At 41.0% G+C, this 18,856-nt stretch overlaps 1 protein-coding gene and 1 long non-coding RNA gene across 8 annotated transcripts in view; one reads left to right on the top strand and one right to left on the bottom strand.

Annotated features, from left to right (window-relative positions):
• Positions 1–18,856, top strand: part of BRINP2 (BMP/retinoic acid inducible neural specific 2) — a 110,665-nt gene that overhangs the window by 73,775 nt on the left and 18,034 nt on the right. For both annotated transcript variants that reach the window (XM_005540074.4, XM_045393134.2), the window contains exons 3-4: positions 10,729–10,919; positions 11,993–12,201. In XM_005540074.4, the coding sequence (XP_005540131.1) occupies positions 10,729–10,919; positions 11,993–12,201 (400 nt within the window). The remainder of the gene's footprint in view (positions 1–10,728; positions 10,920–11,992; positions 12,202–18,856) is intronic.
• LOC102138902 (uncharacterized) overlaps positions 1–18,856 on the bottom strand; it is an 85,954-nt gene that overhangs the window by 497 nt on the left and 66,601 nt on the right. For 3 of the 6 annotated variants that reach the window (XR_012426491.1, XR_010581325.2, XR_010581314.2), the window contains 3 exons: positions 17,367–17,500; positions 10,710–10,849; positions 9,209–9,458 (listed from right to left, as the gene is read on the bottom strand). This is a non-coding gene — a long non-coding RNA (uncharacterized lncRNA). Of the gene's footprint in view, positions 1–9,208; positions 9,459–10,709; positions 10,850–11,280; positions 11,482–17,366; positions 17,501–18,856 lie in introns of those variants that run through there. The other 3 variants (XR_012426460.1, XR_012426472.1, XR_012426482.1) reach the window with 2 other exon arrangements.

The raw sequence follows: 18,856 nt of genomic DNA on the forward strand, positions 1-18,856 counted from the left end.
GATGGTGATAATGATGTATTCAGATCTTGTATCCTAACGTACTTTCAGTGGCTCAGAATATATCTACCGGATTGCGTTCAAATTTGGTTTCCATCTTTAAAAAGAAATACCATTGATTGCAAGCAGAAAAGGTTGAGCATGTAGGCCTAGGAATCTGGAAACTGTGTTGAAGGAACGAAAACTATTTAGTCCAAAGAAGAATGACCCATATAAAAATTAAATGCACCAAAATACCAGAGGGGCTATTTCTTTGCAAAAGGAATAAACTTGTAGAATAATGGAAGGAATTACCAGTCTGCGGGAATTCTCTGGAAGTCAAGTAAATAAAGGAAGCTCAGGAAGACATCTGATGGGAGAAGTGTCTCATGGGCCACTTGCTGAGCAAAGACAAGCACAATGGGAGGCAGATAGTGGTGAACAGAGCCATGCTGTCCACAGTTGAGCCGATGAGATGCTGGGGAGCAGTTTGGGATGTCAGGAAAGACCTGAGAGTGTGTGCCCGGGAAGACACAGGTCTCAGCTCCCTCTTCAGTTCCTTCTGGTTGCACAGATTCACTGGGCCCTCATTCCAGTGAGTCTGTTGTCTTTCATGTTGATTCTATAAACACACCACTCTCAGTGCCCTCCCTATGTCCCCAAGCCCCACCAGGGCAGTGTGAGACTAGCCAAACAGTGATCTCTTCCTCCTCCTTTAAGCTTGACTCTCCCCTCCCCCATTTCTCCCAATCAGCCTTAATTAAACTGTTTGAAAGCTGCAGCTTGATTTTAATTAGAGCAAAATTGGGAAGATTAGAATGAAATTGGCCAATCATTGTTTACGGGCCGTTGTTTGAGAACACAGCAGGCTGCTAAATTACCTCCATGCCAGGCTTCTTGAATTCTCCCAGACAGTGAAAAGATGGAGAGCACCAGGACATCAGGGAAGAGATGGCCTCATTTCTGCTCTTGTGTGTCTAAGAGTTGCAAGGTCTGAGATATTACTTAACCAAATGACTCCTGGACTGAAGCCTTCCTGCCTGGGGATCTCTCCCAGCCACAGTGGTAAACAAGCCAAAAGAATCACCTGGGAAGTATGACAAAGGTGGACAGTAGTCCCTGAGCTTGAACACGGGTCACAGACAAAGGCAGAAAATCATTGGTAGTATGGTGTAGGTTCTAGTTAAACTCTACCACTAGTCAACTGAGACTTGGGGCAAGTCATTTCTCTCAGTTTCTCTGTCTCCTCATGTGTTAACATGTAAAAGCTTAATAGTTGATCAATGATATTTTCTCTCCCTTTCTCCCAAGGTCCCTGTATAGATAAAATAAGCGTGTATAAAAATGGTGTGCAAAAAACCAGTTTGGTTCATATCAAGACAACTGTTCGGAGAATAATAGCCTCATCCCTTTCAGTACTGTAGTCCTTTTGAGCACTAAAAGTTAGAGGGGGTGCCCCCAAAAGAGAGACTACTGGAAATAGATCAGGAGGGCCAAAGAATAGAGAAGGTCAATGTCCCTACCATGATAGCTGACTGCTTCTGTCATTGTTTGCAAAGTGGGTTCCATCACTACTTTACCATTTCCCCCCAATCTCGCAGGAAAGCACTACACCAATATATGGGATTATGGTTTTTATTATCATTTCTTTTTATAGCTCAGATTTATCATATCCTATTTGTTATAGCAGTAAAGTCTCTAATAGCCAAGTACATTACAGTAATCTGTTGTTGAGATAGAAATCTCTTGGTGATGTGATGTGTCTGGAAATACTGCCTCTGTATAGGAGCCAAAGTATGATATATCCTTAAGCCCCTAAAATGTCCAGCTTGATAGAGAATGTGAAACCATCATAGCTGAGTCACTGGATAAAAAACTGGCATCACTCAATGTACATGTTGGCTTTGGCTATTCTTGTTCATGTGAGTTTTTCAAGATGAAAAATGTGAGTCCTATGAAAAAGACAAAATGGTGATGTCATTGCTTGGTGGATTGAGTTCTGTGATGGGAGCAGTAGCCCTGGGTGTGAGGTATATTGGTAGAAAGATGAAGAAAGAGAAGGCTTCCTGTGTCTGAAATTCTTTAGGAAAATCAGCGGTGTGACACTCAGTGGTATTTACTGAGTTTCCTCTGTCCGATTGGCAAGTCTCAAGCTAATTGGGGAAAGGCAAATCTCCAAGACAAAGGCTCTGAGAAGAAAGGCAGTTGCACTTACCCAGAACTGGTTGGTATGTGAGAAAATTTCCCATGGGTCATTGGTTGACAGTGTAAGTAGACAAAGTAAAGTCCTAGGAAAAATGACAAGAAAACTATGTGCTTGGCTTAAGGCCAGTGCTCCAGAGTTCTTAAATATTTTATTCAATAACATGTCCTGTGTTTACCTTCATTTTTCAGGGAAAACCAGTTTGGTTCATATCATGACAACTGTTTGGAGAATAATAGCCCAGTCTCTTTCAGCACTGCAGTCCTTTTGAGCACAAAAAGTTGGAGGGGGTGCCCCCAAAAGATAGATCATTGGAAATAGATCAGGAGGGTCAAAGAATAGAGGTCAATGTCCCTACCCTGACAGCCCACTCCTTCTGTCATTGTTTGCAAAGTGGGTTCCGTGGCTGCCTTAAGACTTTCCCACAGTCTCTCAAGTCCTATTCTGAGAAACGCAGAATAGTGAGCAGGCAGTGATTGGTTGGCTCTGCTGGAAGCAGCATTGATTTCCTCCTCAGTAAACCCAGCCTGGAGTCTAATGCAGGAGGAACAAATGTCTCCTAGTATGCAGGGGCACAGTGACACCGGGATAGGTTGGTGCCAAGCCTGCAGGGGTGCCGCGGTGGAGGGGGGTGGATAGAGCTGCATGCTTAGGATGCAGGATGTGACTTTCCAAATGACAGCCCTATCTGTGGACTTGGAAATGGGCCTGAACATGCTTCCCCCGCAGAGGTGGAAAGATGAAAGATCTATTAAAAAACTGGTAACAGAATAATCCGGCTGTTCGCGTGAAGTTATAGCACAACCACCCACACTGTAGGCTACAGTCTTCATTACAGGTTGAGTATCACTTATCCAAAAATTTTTGGGGACCAGAAATATTTTGAATTTTTTTTCAGATTTTAGAATATTTGCATTATACTGGATCGGCATCTCTAATCTGAAAATATGAAATTCTAAATGCTCCAGTGAGTGTTCCCTTTGAGAATCACGTTGATGCTCAAAAAGTTTTGAATTTTGGAACATTTTAGATTTCAGATTTACAGATTAGGGGCACTCAACCTGTACTTCTAGATTTCAGCTTCACTGAGGTACAGTTTGTGTGTGTGTGTGTGTTTTCATACTCTTCCCCTTAAGGCTTCATAGGGAGGGAGGCTTCATAGGTAATGACTCTTCACAGGGGCCAGGTCAATGTTCTCAGTTTATGAGCCTGGAAAGTGGTGCTTCCATGTGCAGCTGCTGGAAACAGCACCTGGGCTGGAAGACCCCAGCTGTGCTCTTTCTGAGCCTTTCATCTTCAGGCACGAGACCCCGCAGGGGGATTCTTGCTGGGAGATTTCTTGTTGACCTTGTGTAACATAGTGCTGCAGGTGGCTGCTGACATAAGAGTCAGTAGCTTGAGTTGGAGGCAGCACTTTTTATTTACATCTTTTGAATTAGGAACATTTGTAGTCATTTAGTATTCTCATCGGAGACCCTTTTGCCTCAAACCCAGAGCTGGCCCAGTCTCAAAACCCTGCTGAAGCTCCTGTGCCTGAGATCTGGCACGGCCGTGGTTCAACTCTCCTATTGCAGGGCCCCTTTGGATTTTGGGGAAATCCCTAAACTCACGTACAACCAGAAGCATCACTTTTTGGCAATCTGGCCACCAGTGTTATGCAATTTGGGATAAAGATAACTACAATTACTTCAGCACTGATTATTTAGATATCATCATATCTAAAATATTCTGAGTGTCAGTATGCTGGCTGATTTAACACACTGGATTATACCTTCCAGGCTGGGTTATCCCTTCCCTGGACATTGTTTTGGTTTTTATTAATGATTTTATGTGTATGTTCACCCTTTCACAGAAATACACATTGTTCACTCTAGGCTAACCTAAAGCATGCTAGAGGAAGATGGAAAATTGACTGAATTTTTGGTAATTATAGCAGTTTACTGAAGCACCCTTTATATGTGCAACGTGAATGCATTTTACGGGCAAAGTGCACAGGGAAGAGCTCTCTTTACCCTTTGGCTGAACCTGTGAGCCCTGAATGCAGTGGCCGCTCCTATTCTAAAGACACTTTACACAGGGACTATAGTGCTGTTAGAAATGTTTGCTTTCTCAGATTGTTTACTGTGTAACAAACACAGTGGGAGAAGATTTTAGGAGAAATGGCTAAATTGAAATGGAGATTTACTTGATATCTTAATTGAAACAAAGATGATGGCTTAATTGAAGCAGTGTGCGTTAATATAATTGATATATAGAAAACATCCTTTTCTGAGTTAAAAAAAAAAGAGCCTTGATTATTCTATTACTGGGGGGAAAACTGCTAAATGAAAAATCGGAAATGAACATTTCTTCTTTGAATAGCTCAGGCTGCCTTCCAGTATTGCCTCTAAGGTTTGCAGATGCTGGAAAGAACCAGGTTAATAAGTTCTGTAAGCACATTTTTACCACTTTCTGGCTCAAACACCACTCACAGATGTTTCTCCATTATTTTGGTTCCATGAAGGGCCCCAAAGGGCAAGGAAGAAGTTGGGGCTGAAGAGAAAACCACTGGGAGCCCTTAGAGTCTGGACCTTTCTGTGGCTGAGTACTTATGCCTAATGTTTCTTTTTTGAGACAGGAGTCTTGCTATGTTGCCCAGGCTGGACTCGAACTCCTGTGGCTGAGGTCTTATGCCTAATATTTTTTGAGACAGGGGTCTTGCTATGTTTCCCAGGCTGGACTCAAACTCTTGGGCTCAAAAGATACTCCCACCTCAGCCTTCTGAGTAACTGGGACTACAGGCACTAGCCACCATGCCCACTTGAGCCTAATTCTGAGTTGATAGCCCGCTGCAGTTTGTGATGAAAGTAGATTTGGGCTTTTTTGTTTTTTGTTCTTTGGCAAATGTAGCCACTTGTATGTATTTTTTTTTGTTTATTTGTTTGTTTGAGATGGAGTCTTGCCCTGTTGCCCAGGCTGGAGTGCAATGGCACAATCTCGGCTCACTGCAACCTCCGCCTCCCAGGTTCAAACTATTCTCCTGCCTCAGCCTTCCGAGTACCTGGGATTACAGGCACCTGCCACTGCGCCCGGCTAATTTTTGTATTTTTAGTAGAGACCGGGTTTCACCATCTTGGTCAGGCTGGTCTCGAACACCTGACCTTGTGATCCACCCGCCTCGGCTTCCCAGAGTGCTGGGATTACAGGTGTGAGCCACGGCGCCCAGCTGCCACTTGTATGCATTCTTATGGATTCTTTCTCCAGTGAAATTCTCCAAATATAGTCCCTATCCTTATAGTCCCTATATGGCACTATTGAAACTCTCTCCCCCACAAAAGAAGTAGAAGCACACACTTCTACTCCATAGCACAGTTGTTCCTTAGAGTTTCACAGGTGAAAGTAGTATAGCCTAGTGGCAAAGACTGTGTGTACTGGAGTCAGACAGTCTGTGTTTAAATCCTGACCTTGCCACCTACTGGCTTAAACTACTTAACTAGTAGTTAAACTACTGGGCAAATTATTTGTATCTCAATTTCATCATCTATAAAATGAAGATAATTATATTTTCCCCCTTATATGGTGTTTTGAATATAATATTAACTAATCCTTGTAAGATGCTTGGAATGCCTATCACATACTAAAAATTCATTAAATGTTAGCTATTATTTTTTATTATTTGCTCATAAAAAGCTTCCTTAGACGGTATCATTCCTTTTTCTAGGTCATTCATTATTCTGTGTTATGATTTCTTTAGCAGCCACAGGAGCTGGACTCAGGCCTTTATCTGTGATTCCCCCCATGAACCTTCTGTATGGACTTGGCTTTTTGAGGCATCTCAATTTCTTCTCCTGCAAATGGGCATGTTAAAATTGCCTTAATCCAGGAACATTTTGCTGTGGTGCAAACGTTATGCTATGTTTTGAATATACAATTAATCCATGTTTTATGTAGAAAATGTAAAAAGTGGAATGTTCTGGGTAATAAAATTATGTGTGTTAAAGGATACCAAACACAAAAAAATTAGAATTTGATAAAATACACTTAATACTTAACCTCATCTACTCGAAGGAAAACAGTGCTATAGAAACAGCAGTACGATATTGGCCTGGGTTTTAAGCACAACTCTGTCATTTACTAACCGTGTGATTTCATCCACACTACTTTCTTAGTCTCTCTGAGTCTCAGTTGTGACTATTGTCACCGCCATCATAGTTTCTGTTAATAGCATAGAAGGAGGGTCAGCACACTAGCTTTTTGTTCTGGTTCTATTATCAACTGGCTGTATTGCTTTAGGTAAACCTCTTGCCCTCTCTGTTTTACAAGAAACATGAGAAAACTAGAGAATACTAATTCCCATCCAGACCCAGTGTCTGACTGGGCCAGACAACTGACTACCAATTTTTATTTATTATATTTAATTAAAGTGGGCCCCACCTCTATGCTAAGTTGGCCTTTCCTTTCTGTGAGGGGCTTTGACCATTGTAAGAAACTATGGAAAAGGTAATAATGTCTTTTTCCCCTAGCAATCTAGAAAAATAATAGGTTAGAAATCATTAGTTAATGAAGTCTAGCTGTGCCCTATCCCGAAGCAAGGGCGCTGGGTTTGATGACCCTAAGGTTTTTTGTTTGTTTGTTTGCTTGTAGTAATCTGATTTTATGATTCATCAATGTAATTATCAACTAACCAGTGAGAGGATTCCAGTTTCCATCCAGCCAATTAGAGACGAGATTAGGTAACTGTTCTTTACCCTGCAGTGGGGTTTGGGATAGAAAATACTTTTGACAAATACTCTGTACTTAATTAAAGTTTAGCACTTGCTGCACAAAGGAAATAACTGACAATATGTGATTATGAACTTACCTGCTTAGATAAATAAAGCTACACAGCAGGAATTTTGAAGACCTTGTTGGAACCATGAATTATTAGTCACCCGCTTTTCTTTGTTTCCCTAGTAGCATTTGACATATGCTCCTCCCCTGTCAGCCTCCAGAGTTAGATGGAGGGATTATGCATCAAATGTAGCATGGATTTTTATTTATTTATGTATTTATAATTTTAATTTAAAAAATTTTGTTCATAATTGACATATCTGGCACAACAGTGTATTGGTGTGATGTTTCAATACATGCATACACTGAATAATGATCAAATCAAGGGAGTTAGCATATACATCACCTCAAACATGTATCATTTCATTGTGGTGATAACTTTCAAGATCCTTTTTTCTAGTTACTTATAATCTACAGTACATTATTATTAGCCATGGTCACCCTACTATGTAATAGAGCACAGAACTTATTCTTCCTAACTGTAACTTTGTATCTGTTAACCAAGCTCTCCCCGTTTCCCTTTCCTACTACCCTTCCTAGCCTCTGGTAACCACTATTCTACTCTCTAATTCCATGATATCAACTTTTTTAGACTCTACATATGAGTGAGGTTATGTGGTATTTGTCTTTCTATGCCTGGCTTATTTCACTTAACATTATGTCCTCCAGGTTCATCCATGTTGCTGCAAATGATAGGATTTCATTCTTTTCCCAGCTGAATAGTATTTCATTGTGTATATCATCAGTTTGTGGAAATTTAGGTGGATTCCATATTTTGGTCGTTTTGAATGGTGCTGCAATAAACATGAGGGTGCAGATATCTCTTTGATATACTAATTTCAGTTCCTTTGAATATGTACCTAGTAGTGAGATTGCTAGATCATATGGTAGTTCTATTTTTAGTTTTCTGAGGAATCTTCATGCTGTTTTCATAATGACTGCACTAATTTACACTCCCACCAACAGTGTATTAGAGTTCCCCTTTCTTTGCATCCTGGCCAGCATTTGTTATTTTCTGGCTTTTTGATAACAGCCATTCTAACGAGGGTGAGGTGACATCTCACTGTGCATTTGATTTGTATTTCCCTGATGATAGTGATGTTGAGCATTTTATCATACACCTGCTGGCCATTTTTATGTATTCGTTTGAGAAATGTCTATTCAACTCTTTTGCCCATTTAAAAAAAAATTGTTCTTTTTGCTATTAAGTTATTTGAGTTCTTCACATAGTCTGGATATTAACCCTTTACTGGACTCATAGTTTGCAAATATTTTCTTCAGTTCTGTAGGTTGTCTCCTCGCTCTGTTGTTTCTTTTACTATGCAGGAGCTTTTCAGTTTGATGTCATCCCATTTGTTTATTTTTGCTTTTGTTGCCTGTGCTTTTGAGTTCTTATCCAAAAAATCTTGCCCACATCAATGTCATAAAGCTTTTCCCCTATACTTTATTCTATTAGTTTTATAGTTTTGAGTCTTACATTTAAGTATTTCATTCATTTTGAGCTGATTTTTGTACATGGTGAAAGATAAGCTTTATTCTTCTGCATGTGGATGTTATGTTTTTTCAGCACCATTTATTAAAGATATTCTCCTTTCCCAAATGTGTGTTCCTGGCATCTTTGTCAAAAATCTATTTATTTATTTTTAATTATTTTATTTTTATGCAACCCTATCATTTGCATGTCATGGACATTTGGGGATGGTTAGACCAAGGTTTGGCACTGTTACGATGAGCAGATTTGGGATGGGTGAAGAGGGTGTAAACACTTTACATTTTGTTGCTTCCTAAGGCAGTGGAGCTGTTCTTACCAGTACAATTTGGGGGACAATGTAAAACTCATTTCTCATTGATGGATATGATTCTTTAAATTTCATTCCAAGGCAAAGATTTATAAACCTGTCCCCTTTAAAATGCAAACATTCCAATGAGGAGCAAAGCTTGAAAATTAAAATCTTCAACAGGATTAGAAACGAACAACTTTGCAATCTTCTAAAATAAGGCTTCTTAAAATATGGATCCTCTTAGTCTATTTCAGAGTGTTCATGTTGACATTTGCACTGAAGGTACAAAATAAAACTGCTGGTACCTTAATTTGAATAAAGGCAGTGACACCACATAACACTAGGAGTCATGTATTCTTCATTACACACTTGCACCTAAACACACAACCACACATGCGCGCACACATACACACACACGCGTGCACGCTACACACACAGAGACATTTATTAATTTTATTAAATCTTGACCCTTGGGTACATGTGTTTTTAATATTCTGTAAGATGAAATGGGAAGTGCACATAAAGCAAATCTCAGGCTACTTAAGTACTATAATTGTCTCAAGGAAAAATACTTTTGTGGTTGAGTTGCAAGCTGAATTAGCCACTTTTTCATGGAACTCCATTTTTCTTGAAAGCACAAGCGACAGGCAAACTATGATTATTCAGACTTGAGTGTCTGGCAGACGTTTCTCCAAAAAAAAAAAAAAAAAAAAAAAAAAACCAAATGAATTAACTAAGCCAGCCTCTGCAAGGAAAAACACCTGACAGTATTTGTTACCAATAATACAATTTAAACTTTTAAATGAAAATTCAAATTTTAGAAAACTTGCATTCATCCTCATGAACTTGACATTGTCCTAATATTTAAAGACTTTGAAGAGATTGGTCATGATATTACATAGTGAGATGTTTTAATATTACATAATGAAAAGTGTCAAAACGTGGAAGATCTGCATAACTCGGTGACCTGATATTTTCCAGATGACCAACACATGATGTTACAACATTATGCAGGATAGAAAGATCCATTCAGATTACAATATGGAACACTGGATTTAATGTAACAAAGCATGAAAAGTTCACTGATATGATTTCAGATTCCATATTGTAACTAACCTTTAAGAAACTACCATCTGTTTAGTTTAGCGTAGTACCAAAGATGAAAATCCACAATTATGAAAACAGATTGAATGTAGAAGCAAATATGAGAGTGCAGCTCTTTTCTGCTAAGCCTGATATTAAAGAGATTTGCAAACATGCAAAGTCATGCCACTCTTCTTGCTAAATTTGTTTTGTTTCATAACATACAGTTGTCATGAAAATGTTAGGTTTTATGTAATGGGTTTATTAATGTTATCTCTAAATGAAATAACAAATGTTGATTTTCTTGGTTTTAATTTCCAAAATGGTAAATCTCAATAGCTCTAATCCACATATACAAATATGGGGATTCAATAATTTTTAACAGTGTGAAGGGGATCAGAGATCAAAATATGAGGGCAGTGGTTCTAGAGCAAGCCTCCTGACTTCACAGTTGAGTAACTGAGGCCATGACAGGTGATGTGACTCATTCACTATAAGACAGCTGTGATTAGATCACATCTTTGCAAACCACTGTTCCGATGTGTGTTTTTTCTCCTACTCGATACTGTAAACCATGACTTCATGTGAATACGCTAATCAACTACTGCCTGATGAGAAAGTTGGCTGGGAGAGGCTCTGATGGAGGTCAGTGGAGACAGAGCTTTCTTACAGCATGTGAATGACAGGCCAGGTGAGAGGCTAAGGGGCCTCTGCCAGACACTGGGCACCTCCAGCGGGTGGAGGCCGGGAGGGGGGATGTGGGCTGAGAGGAGATGAGTGGCTGCAAGTGGAGGAAGAACATTACCTACTTCAGATTTTATGCCTCTTGCTCTGAAACGCGGTCAGCTTTTCCTTACCGCTTGGCTTTTCCTCCAGGGAGTTTGCCCGTTGGAAGGTGAACAACTTGGCTCTAGAAAGGAAGGACTTCTTCAGTTTGCCATTGCCTCTCGCCCCAGAGTTTATCCGGAACATTCGCCTCCTTGGAAGGAGACCCAATCTGCAACAGGTTACAGAAAACCTGATTAAAAAGTACGGCACTCATTTCTTACTTTCTGCCACCCTTGGAGGTAAGCAACATCACAATCCTAAGCTAATTGGTTGCCAGACCATTGGAAGTAACATTAAGACTTATGTAGTATAGCTCCAACAGTCTTTTGTTCCTCCTGGCCTTTTATTGCCTCAGAAGTCTTTCTGGTGCATTTGAAAACAGCGTAGTCTCTTGACATCTCAATTTACCCCAGAGCATCTCTATTTGCTTATAAGGCTCTCCTGAGGAGGGGAAGTTGTGTATGGCGGTTGGAGGTGGACAGGCTCCTAACAAGCACTTGCCAGCAGGGGGCGCTCCCAGTTTTCGCTTCGCTGAGTCACCCAACCCCTGAGGCTTCGCCACTTTCTAATGTTTGCTGTGGCTACAATGGTCAGACTCACAGGCAAAGAAGTCGAAGTTCCTGGAGTCCCTGACCCCTCTTCCTCTCGATAAAGATTGGAAACTGTCCAAACAACTCCAGTGGTTCTGGGCTGATGAATCACCCTCTTGTGGGGCGGAGCGTGGGGGCAGGGTGGAGCAATGTGGGCTAGAACCTACCAGGGCAGGATCAAAAGCTCTGAAGATGCAGAGTTCCCTCTGCCCTGGGAAGAAGGAAGCAGGATTTATTATAACATTTAGCTCACTGTCCAATCGACCCAAACAAGCTCTCCCAGGGCTCAGGCCAGCTGTCGGCATGAGGCTGGTGTTGAGTGTTTGATGGGGAGGAGGGAGATGGAGCTTCAAGTCTTTTGCCCTTCCCGAGGGAGCAGAAAAAGCCACGAAGACTCCTCGTAAACAATTTGAGAGAGAGAATTATGTCTCCCCTATGGAGGAGAATTGCTTGAGACAGAGTTCAATAGAAGATGTTAAGCAAATAAGCTGATGGCAGGGGGACTGAGCTTTGGAAGAGGGCCTTTCAGGCAGCGAGGCCGCTGGCTTGTGGCTCCCTCTGATGAGCTTCTTCTAAAGATGGTAAGGGCTGGGGGACGAGCTTGGCAGCAGGGGCTGCACTCTCTCTCAGCTGGGTCTGCCCTGGCCAAGGGTTTATGTTCCTATTGGTAGGGGATTCGAGAGCAGAGAGCCTCACCAATACACTCGTGTTGTTCACCATAGGAGAAGAGTCCCTGACCATTTTTGTGGACAAGCGGAAACTGGGAAGAAAGACAGAGACAACAGGAGGTGCCTCTATAATCGGGGGCAGTGGGAACAGCTCGGCCGTGTCCCTGGAGACCCTGCACCAGCTGGCCGCCTCCTACTTCATTGACAGAGAGAGCACCCTGCGACGGCTGCACCATATCCAGATAGCCACGGGGGCCATCAAGGTAACGACCTGAGAGGTACTGGGCAGGGGGTGCGGGAAGCACTGAGGAACTCGGGGGAGGCCCCAGCCTCAACCAGCTCTAGGTCAGCCGGGCGGACTGATGGAAGAGGAGACGAAGCTTTCTGATGAAGACACAGCCAGCCTTCAGACACGATGGGGTCACTCATTCCACAGCAGACGCTCACAGAGCGCCCACTCTGAGGCAGGCTGCAGCACTCTAGTGGAGGATGGAAAAACAACAAAGTCATTTCTAATGATAAATAAAGAAAAGCAGAGTCATAGGTGCACATTTCCTGGGGCGTGGGGAGGGAGCAGCCCATATGATTATTAGATTGATCATGGAGGGCACTTTGGGGTTTAGACTTTGAGCTCTGAATTATAAGAAACCAGCTGTGTGGAGAAGTGAGCGGAAAGTGTTCAGGCAGACAGAACAAGTGCTAAGTACTTGTTCTAAGTAAGTACTAAGGCCTTTTAGCAGGAACCAGCCTCATGCCTTGTTGGGCCACAGAGAAGACTGCTGAGATGGTGGGGAGGTGAATAACAAAGACAAGATGAGGTTTGGAAGTCAGCTGGAGCCAGATTATGTGCCATGAGAAGAAATTTTAATATAAGTCAAAGTGCAGTGAAAAACCACTGGAGAGATTTAGCAGGGGAGTAACATGATCTCATGTATGTTTTTAAAAGATCGATAGTTATTGTGACTTTATAACCTTCGTCATATCTTCTCTACTTACACCTAAGAGATTTCTAGTAAAGTTCATGTTGTTTTAGGGAAAACCAGTGAAAATACTGTACTTGAGAATACAGGTTTTTAAAAATTCTAAGCATAATGTTAAGGTGTTGAAAAGACTTCATAGTTGTCTTATATCCTGCTTTTATCCCATCTGAAACTCACAAGCAAATTTTATTTACTAATTCATTCAATAAATATTTACTGAGCACCTATTATTTGTCAGGCACTCTTTTGGGTCCTGAGAATACGAGAGTGAACAAAAGCTGTAAAGTCCCTGCCCTCATAAAGCTTGAATTCCAATAGCAGAGAGATAATTCATAAATATACAGACAATAGCTCATTTTGTTATGGTTTGCTTTATTGCACTTTGCAGATACTTTTTTTTTTCTTTTTTACAAATTGAAGGGTTGTGAGAACCCTGTGTCAAACAAGTCTACTGGCACTATTTTTGGCACTATTTTTCCAACAGCACGTGCTTACTTCGTGTCTCTGATAATTCTCACAGTATTTTAAACTTTTTCATTGTCATTTTGTCTGTTATGGTGATCTGTGATATGTGACCTTTGATGTCACTTTTATAATTGTTTTGGAGTGTCACAAATTGCACCCATATGAGATAACAAACTTCATCAATAAATGATGTGTGTTCTGACTGGTCACTGTATGGAACTGGCTGTTCCCCCATCTCTCTCACCCTTCTCAGGCCTCCCTATTCCCTGAGATACAACAATATTGAAATTAGGCCAATTATTAACCTTACAATGGCTTCTAAGTTTTCAAGTGAAAGAAATAGACATCTCTCACTTGAAATCAAAAGCTAGAAATGATTAAGCATAGTGAGGAAGGCATGTCAAAAGCTGAGAAAGGCTAAAACCTAGGCCACTTGCATCAAACAGTTAGCCAAGTTACAAATGCAAAGAAAAAGTTCTTGAAAGACATTAAAAGTGCTACTCCGGTAAACACATAAATGATAAAAATGCCAAACAGCCATCTTACTGATATGAAGGAAGTTTGAATGGTCTGGAAAGATCAAACTAGCCACAACATTCCCTGAAGCCAAAGCCTAATCCAGAGTAAGGCCTAACTCTGGTTAATTCTATGAAGACTGAGAGAGGTCAAAAAGTTACGGAAAAATGTTCAAAGCTAGCATAGGTTGGTTCATGAGATTGGAGGAAAGAACCCATCTCCGTGATATAAAAGCACAAGATGAAGCAGTAAGTGCTGACTTAGAAGCTGCAGCAAGTTATCCAGATCTAGCTAACATCACTGATGAGGGTGGTTATACTAAACAACAGATTTTCAGTGTCAATGAAACCACTTTCTACTGGAAGAAGATGACATTGAGGACTTTAATAGCTAAGGAGGGCAAGTCAATGCCTGGCTTCAAAGCTTCAAAGGACAAGCTGACTTTCTTGTTACAGGCTAATATAGCTGGTCACTTTAAACTGAAGCCAAGACTCATTTAGCATTCTGAAAATCCTAGGGCCCTTAAGAATTATGCTAAATCTCCTCTGCCAGTGCTCTATAAATGGAACAATCCTGCCTGGATGACAGCATATTTGTTTACAGCATGGTTTATGAACTATCTTAAGCCCATTGTTGAGACCTACCGCTCGGAAAAAAACTTCTTTCAAAATATCACTGCTGATTTACAATGTACCTGCTCACCCAAGAGCTCTGATGGAGAGGTACAAGATTAATATTGATTTTATGCCTGCAAATACAACATCCATTCTGTAGCCCATGAATCAAGGAGTAATTTTGATTTCCAAGTCTTATTTAAAAAATATTTTGGTAAGGTAAAGGCTGCCATAGATAGTGATTCCTCTGACAAATCTGGGCAAAGTAAATTGAAAATCATTTAGAAATAACACTATCCTAGATGCCATCATGAACATTTGTAATTCATAGGGGGATGTCAAAATATCATTAACAGGAGCTTGGGAGAAGTTGATTCCAGCCCTCATGGATGTCTTTGAGGATGTCTTTCCTCAGTGGAGGAAGTAATTGTATATGTAGTGGAAATAGGAAGAGAACTGGAATAAAAAGTAGAGCCTGAAGATGTGACTGAATTGCTGCAATCTTATGATAAAACTTGAATGAATGATGAGTTGCTTCTTATGAATGAGGAAGGAAGTGGTTTCCTGAGAGGGAATCTACTCCTGGTGATGATACTATGAATGTTGTTGAAATGACAGCAAAGCATTTAGAATATTTTATACACTTAGTTGATAAAGCAGTGGCAGGGTTTCAGAGGATTGACTCCAGTTTTGAAAGAAGTTCTATTATTGGTAAAATGCTATCGAATTGAGTCACATGCTACAGAGAAATCTTTCGTGAAAGGAAGAGTCCATTGATGCAGTCAATGTCATTGTTGTCTTAGTCTAAGACATTGCCACAGGCCGCCCCAACCTTCAGCAACCACCACCCTGATCAGTCAGCAGCCATCAACATCAAACCAGGACACTCTACCAGCAAAAAGACTCCAACAACTGGCTGATGGCTCAGATGATCATTAGCATTTTCTAGCAATAACATATTCTTTAATTAAGGTATGTACATTCTTTGTTCAAACATAATGCTATTGAACACTTAATAGACTACAGTATAGTGTAAACATCACTTTCATATGCACTGGAAAACCAAAAAGTGTGCGTGACTTGCTTTATTGTGATATTTGCTTTATTACAGTGGTCTAAAATTGAACCCATAATATCTCTGAGGTACACCTGTATAATGCCAGGTGGGATGAATGGCATGAAAAAATGAAGCCAAGTAAGAGGATAAAGGGTGATGGGAATGTGGAGTTTAGGGAAGACCTGTCCAAGGAATGCCACTTAAGCAGAGACCTAAATGAAGTGAGGGAGTAAGCCCCAAACATCACAGACAAAGGACAGAGCAGGTACAAGTGCTGTAAAGGGGCAGGGCAGTGTACTTTGTATGATCCAGGACTACCAAGAAAGGCAATGAGGCTGGCATGCAGTCAGGAGAGAAATGAAGTAAAAGATGAGTTTATAGAGGTTGCAGGGGACATATCATGAAGGCCTTACTGATTAGGAAGTAAAAAGAAAGGGGGATCCTGGAGACCAGTGCAGTGGCTATTGCAATAGTAAAGGTAAGACATAATGGTGGCTTGGACAAAGCTGGTGTTGCAGAGGTGGTGAGAAGTTGGCATATTCAGAATATGTTTTGATGGTAGAGCCTACAGAATCAGACAATGGATTGGAAGAAAGGAGTAAAGATTTACTGCAAGATTTATGGCCTGAGCAATCAAATGAACAGTGATTCCATTTACTGAGAAGGACAACACTGGGAAGAAGTACAGATCTGAAAGAAATAAATCAAGAATTTGGTTTTAGACATTCCTAAATGTGACATTCCTATCAGACGTCTAAGTAGAGAAATCTAACAGTCAGTTGAAAACAAACACCAAGATTTCAAGAGAAAGGCCATGATTGAATCTGGAAAGTTGGTATACAAATATATACACATGTCCACCTGTGTAGTTGGTATTTCCAGCTATGGGAGAAAATGAAATGAGATCACTCAAGGAGTGAGTGCAACTACAAAAGTGGCCTGAGGACTGAGTTATGAAGCACTCCAATATTCAGAAAGGGGGAAGAAGAGAGGATCCAACTAAGAAGACTGAGACAGAGAGTATGAAGAGGACCAAAGCGGGCTCACAAAACCATGTGAAGAATGTTTTTCACAAAAGAAGGAACTGGCAACTGTGGCTGTTGAGCAGTCACTAAGGTGGAGATTGAGACTCGACCTTCAATTTTGTGACATGGAGGTAACTGGTAACCTGAAGAAGAGTAGTTCAGTACATGAAGGGTACAAAAGGCCGAGTGAAGAAAATTCCAGGAAGGAAGAAAAGTGAGAATCAGATATGAGTAGAAACAATCCTTTTGCTGTAAAGGCAAATTGAAAAACAAGTGATAACTGGGGAGCAATGTGGGGTCACAGGAGGGTGTGTTTTTGTTTTTAAGATGGGAGCTATTCCAGCATATTGATATAGTGATTAAAATAACTCCATAGGCCAGGCGCGGTGGCTCATGCCTGTAATCCTAGTACTTTTGGAGGCCAAGGCGGGCAGATCACAAGTTCAAGAGATCAAGACCATCCTGGCCAACATGGTGAAACCCCATCTCTACCAAAAATGTAAAAATTAGCTGGGTATGGTGCTGCATGCCTGTAGTTCCAGCTACTTGGGAGGCTGAGGCAGGAGAACCGCTTGAACCCAGGAGACGGAGCTTGCAGCGAGCCAAGATTGCACCACTGCACTCCAGCCTGGTGGCAGAGCAAGACTCTGTCTTAAAAAAAAAAAAAAAAAAAAAAAAAAAAAAAAAAAAAAACTCCGTAGAGAGGGAGAAAGAAAGTGATGATGTAGGAGAGACAGAAGATAATCGCAGGAGCAAAGAGGTTGTTCTTACCCAGGAGCTTGAGCTCTTCATCCTTCGAAACAGGAGGCAATGCAGAGGGCACAAGGACAAAAGTAGCAGGATGTTAGTTGCATGGTGAGAAGATGCCACTGTTTTCTTCTGATTGGCTTCTTCTTCTTTATTTCCTAGGTGAAACAGAAGGAAAGTCTTTGGCTAAAAGTAAGAAAACGGAACAGTTGGGAAAATAATCTATGAAATAGTCTTTTGAGAATAAGAGTTAAGAGTGTTGGTTAACTAGATAAACATAGTAGATTTGTGGGTAGCACTGAGAGCCCGCTTCAGTGGCTATAATTATAACATGAGACCAGTCAGCATAGTTGTAAGTTTTATCAGCTACATTTAGCAGTTCGTGTATAGGTAGGCATGGAATAGACAAAGAGTTGGATTTAACCAAGATGTGTGTATATACATGGTGAAAGATAAAAGAGGGAAGAGAGTTGAGAATATACACAAAGGAGTGATTATAGTAATGGACCATGGAATATAATTCAGTCAGTGAATGAAAAGAGGCCTTTGAGGGATGCTAGAAAGTGAAAAGTTGGTCAGGTCTAAAGGTTAAAAGTCTAAGTAGGTTTGACAATTCATTACGGAAAGAGACTAGAGCAAGTATGATTGGGTGATGCCTAATGTTGAGATTATAGAAGGAATACTATGCCCGGGAACCTAATTTTATTAGTAACTGCATTCCCTCTGTAATCACTTAATGGAAATGAATGAGGGGAAGTAACAAGAAAAATAAACTGCAATGAGGATGGGTAGTGGGTACTAAGAGTCCCATGGTTCTGGCTTCAAAGGAGCCAGAGATCATTAGAGAGGATGGAGGAATAGTGTTCAGGATATCACAAGGGAGCACCTTCCTTACTTCCATGCCCAGGAGCATGGGGGGTGGGAAATGAGATGGCCACTGCTAGAGAAGGCTGCAGGGGAAACCATGTCCTCAGGGTCAGCTACACTGTGGTTAGAACTGAAAGGCAAAGTGGATTCTTGAGAAGTGGTTGAGATTATATGGGATTTTGCTAAGAACTGATCGTGAGATCCAGAGAGCACAGTGGAAGTTAACTGAAGAGAAGAGGTGAGATTAGGGAGTGTACAGAGTTTGGAGTGAGAGTAGAAGAGATGAGGATGACTTTCTATTAACAGGAAGGTAGGGTACATTTGAGAGACTAGTATCTTAGACAGTTTAAAATGATTTAAAAAATCATTGGTGTGATTTTTTTAACTCTTAACTCTCTTCCCTCTTTTATCTTTCATCATGTATACATACATATCCTGGTTAAATCCAACTCTCCATCTATTCCATGCCTTCCTGTACATGAACTGCTAAATGTAGCTGATAAAACTTACAACTATGCTGAGTGGTCTCATGTTATAATTATGGCCACGAATCTCAAGCTGGCTCTCAGTGCCACCTAGAAATCACTGTGGCATGGAGTAGGTTTTACCAAGAAGACGGAACTCTGTGAAAGCCTCTCTCCCCATTT

Source organism: Macaca fascicularis, chromosome 1 (assembly GCF_037993035.2).
Source record: "Macaca fascicularis isolate 582-1 chromosome 1, T2T-MFA8v1.1".
Taxonomy (NCBI): domain Eukaryota; kingdom Metazoa; phylum Chordata; class Mammalia; order Primates; family Cercopithecidae; genus Macaca; species Macaca fascicularis.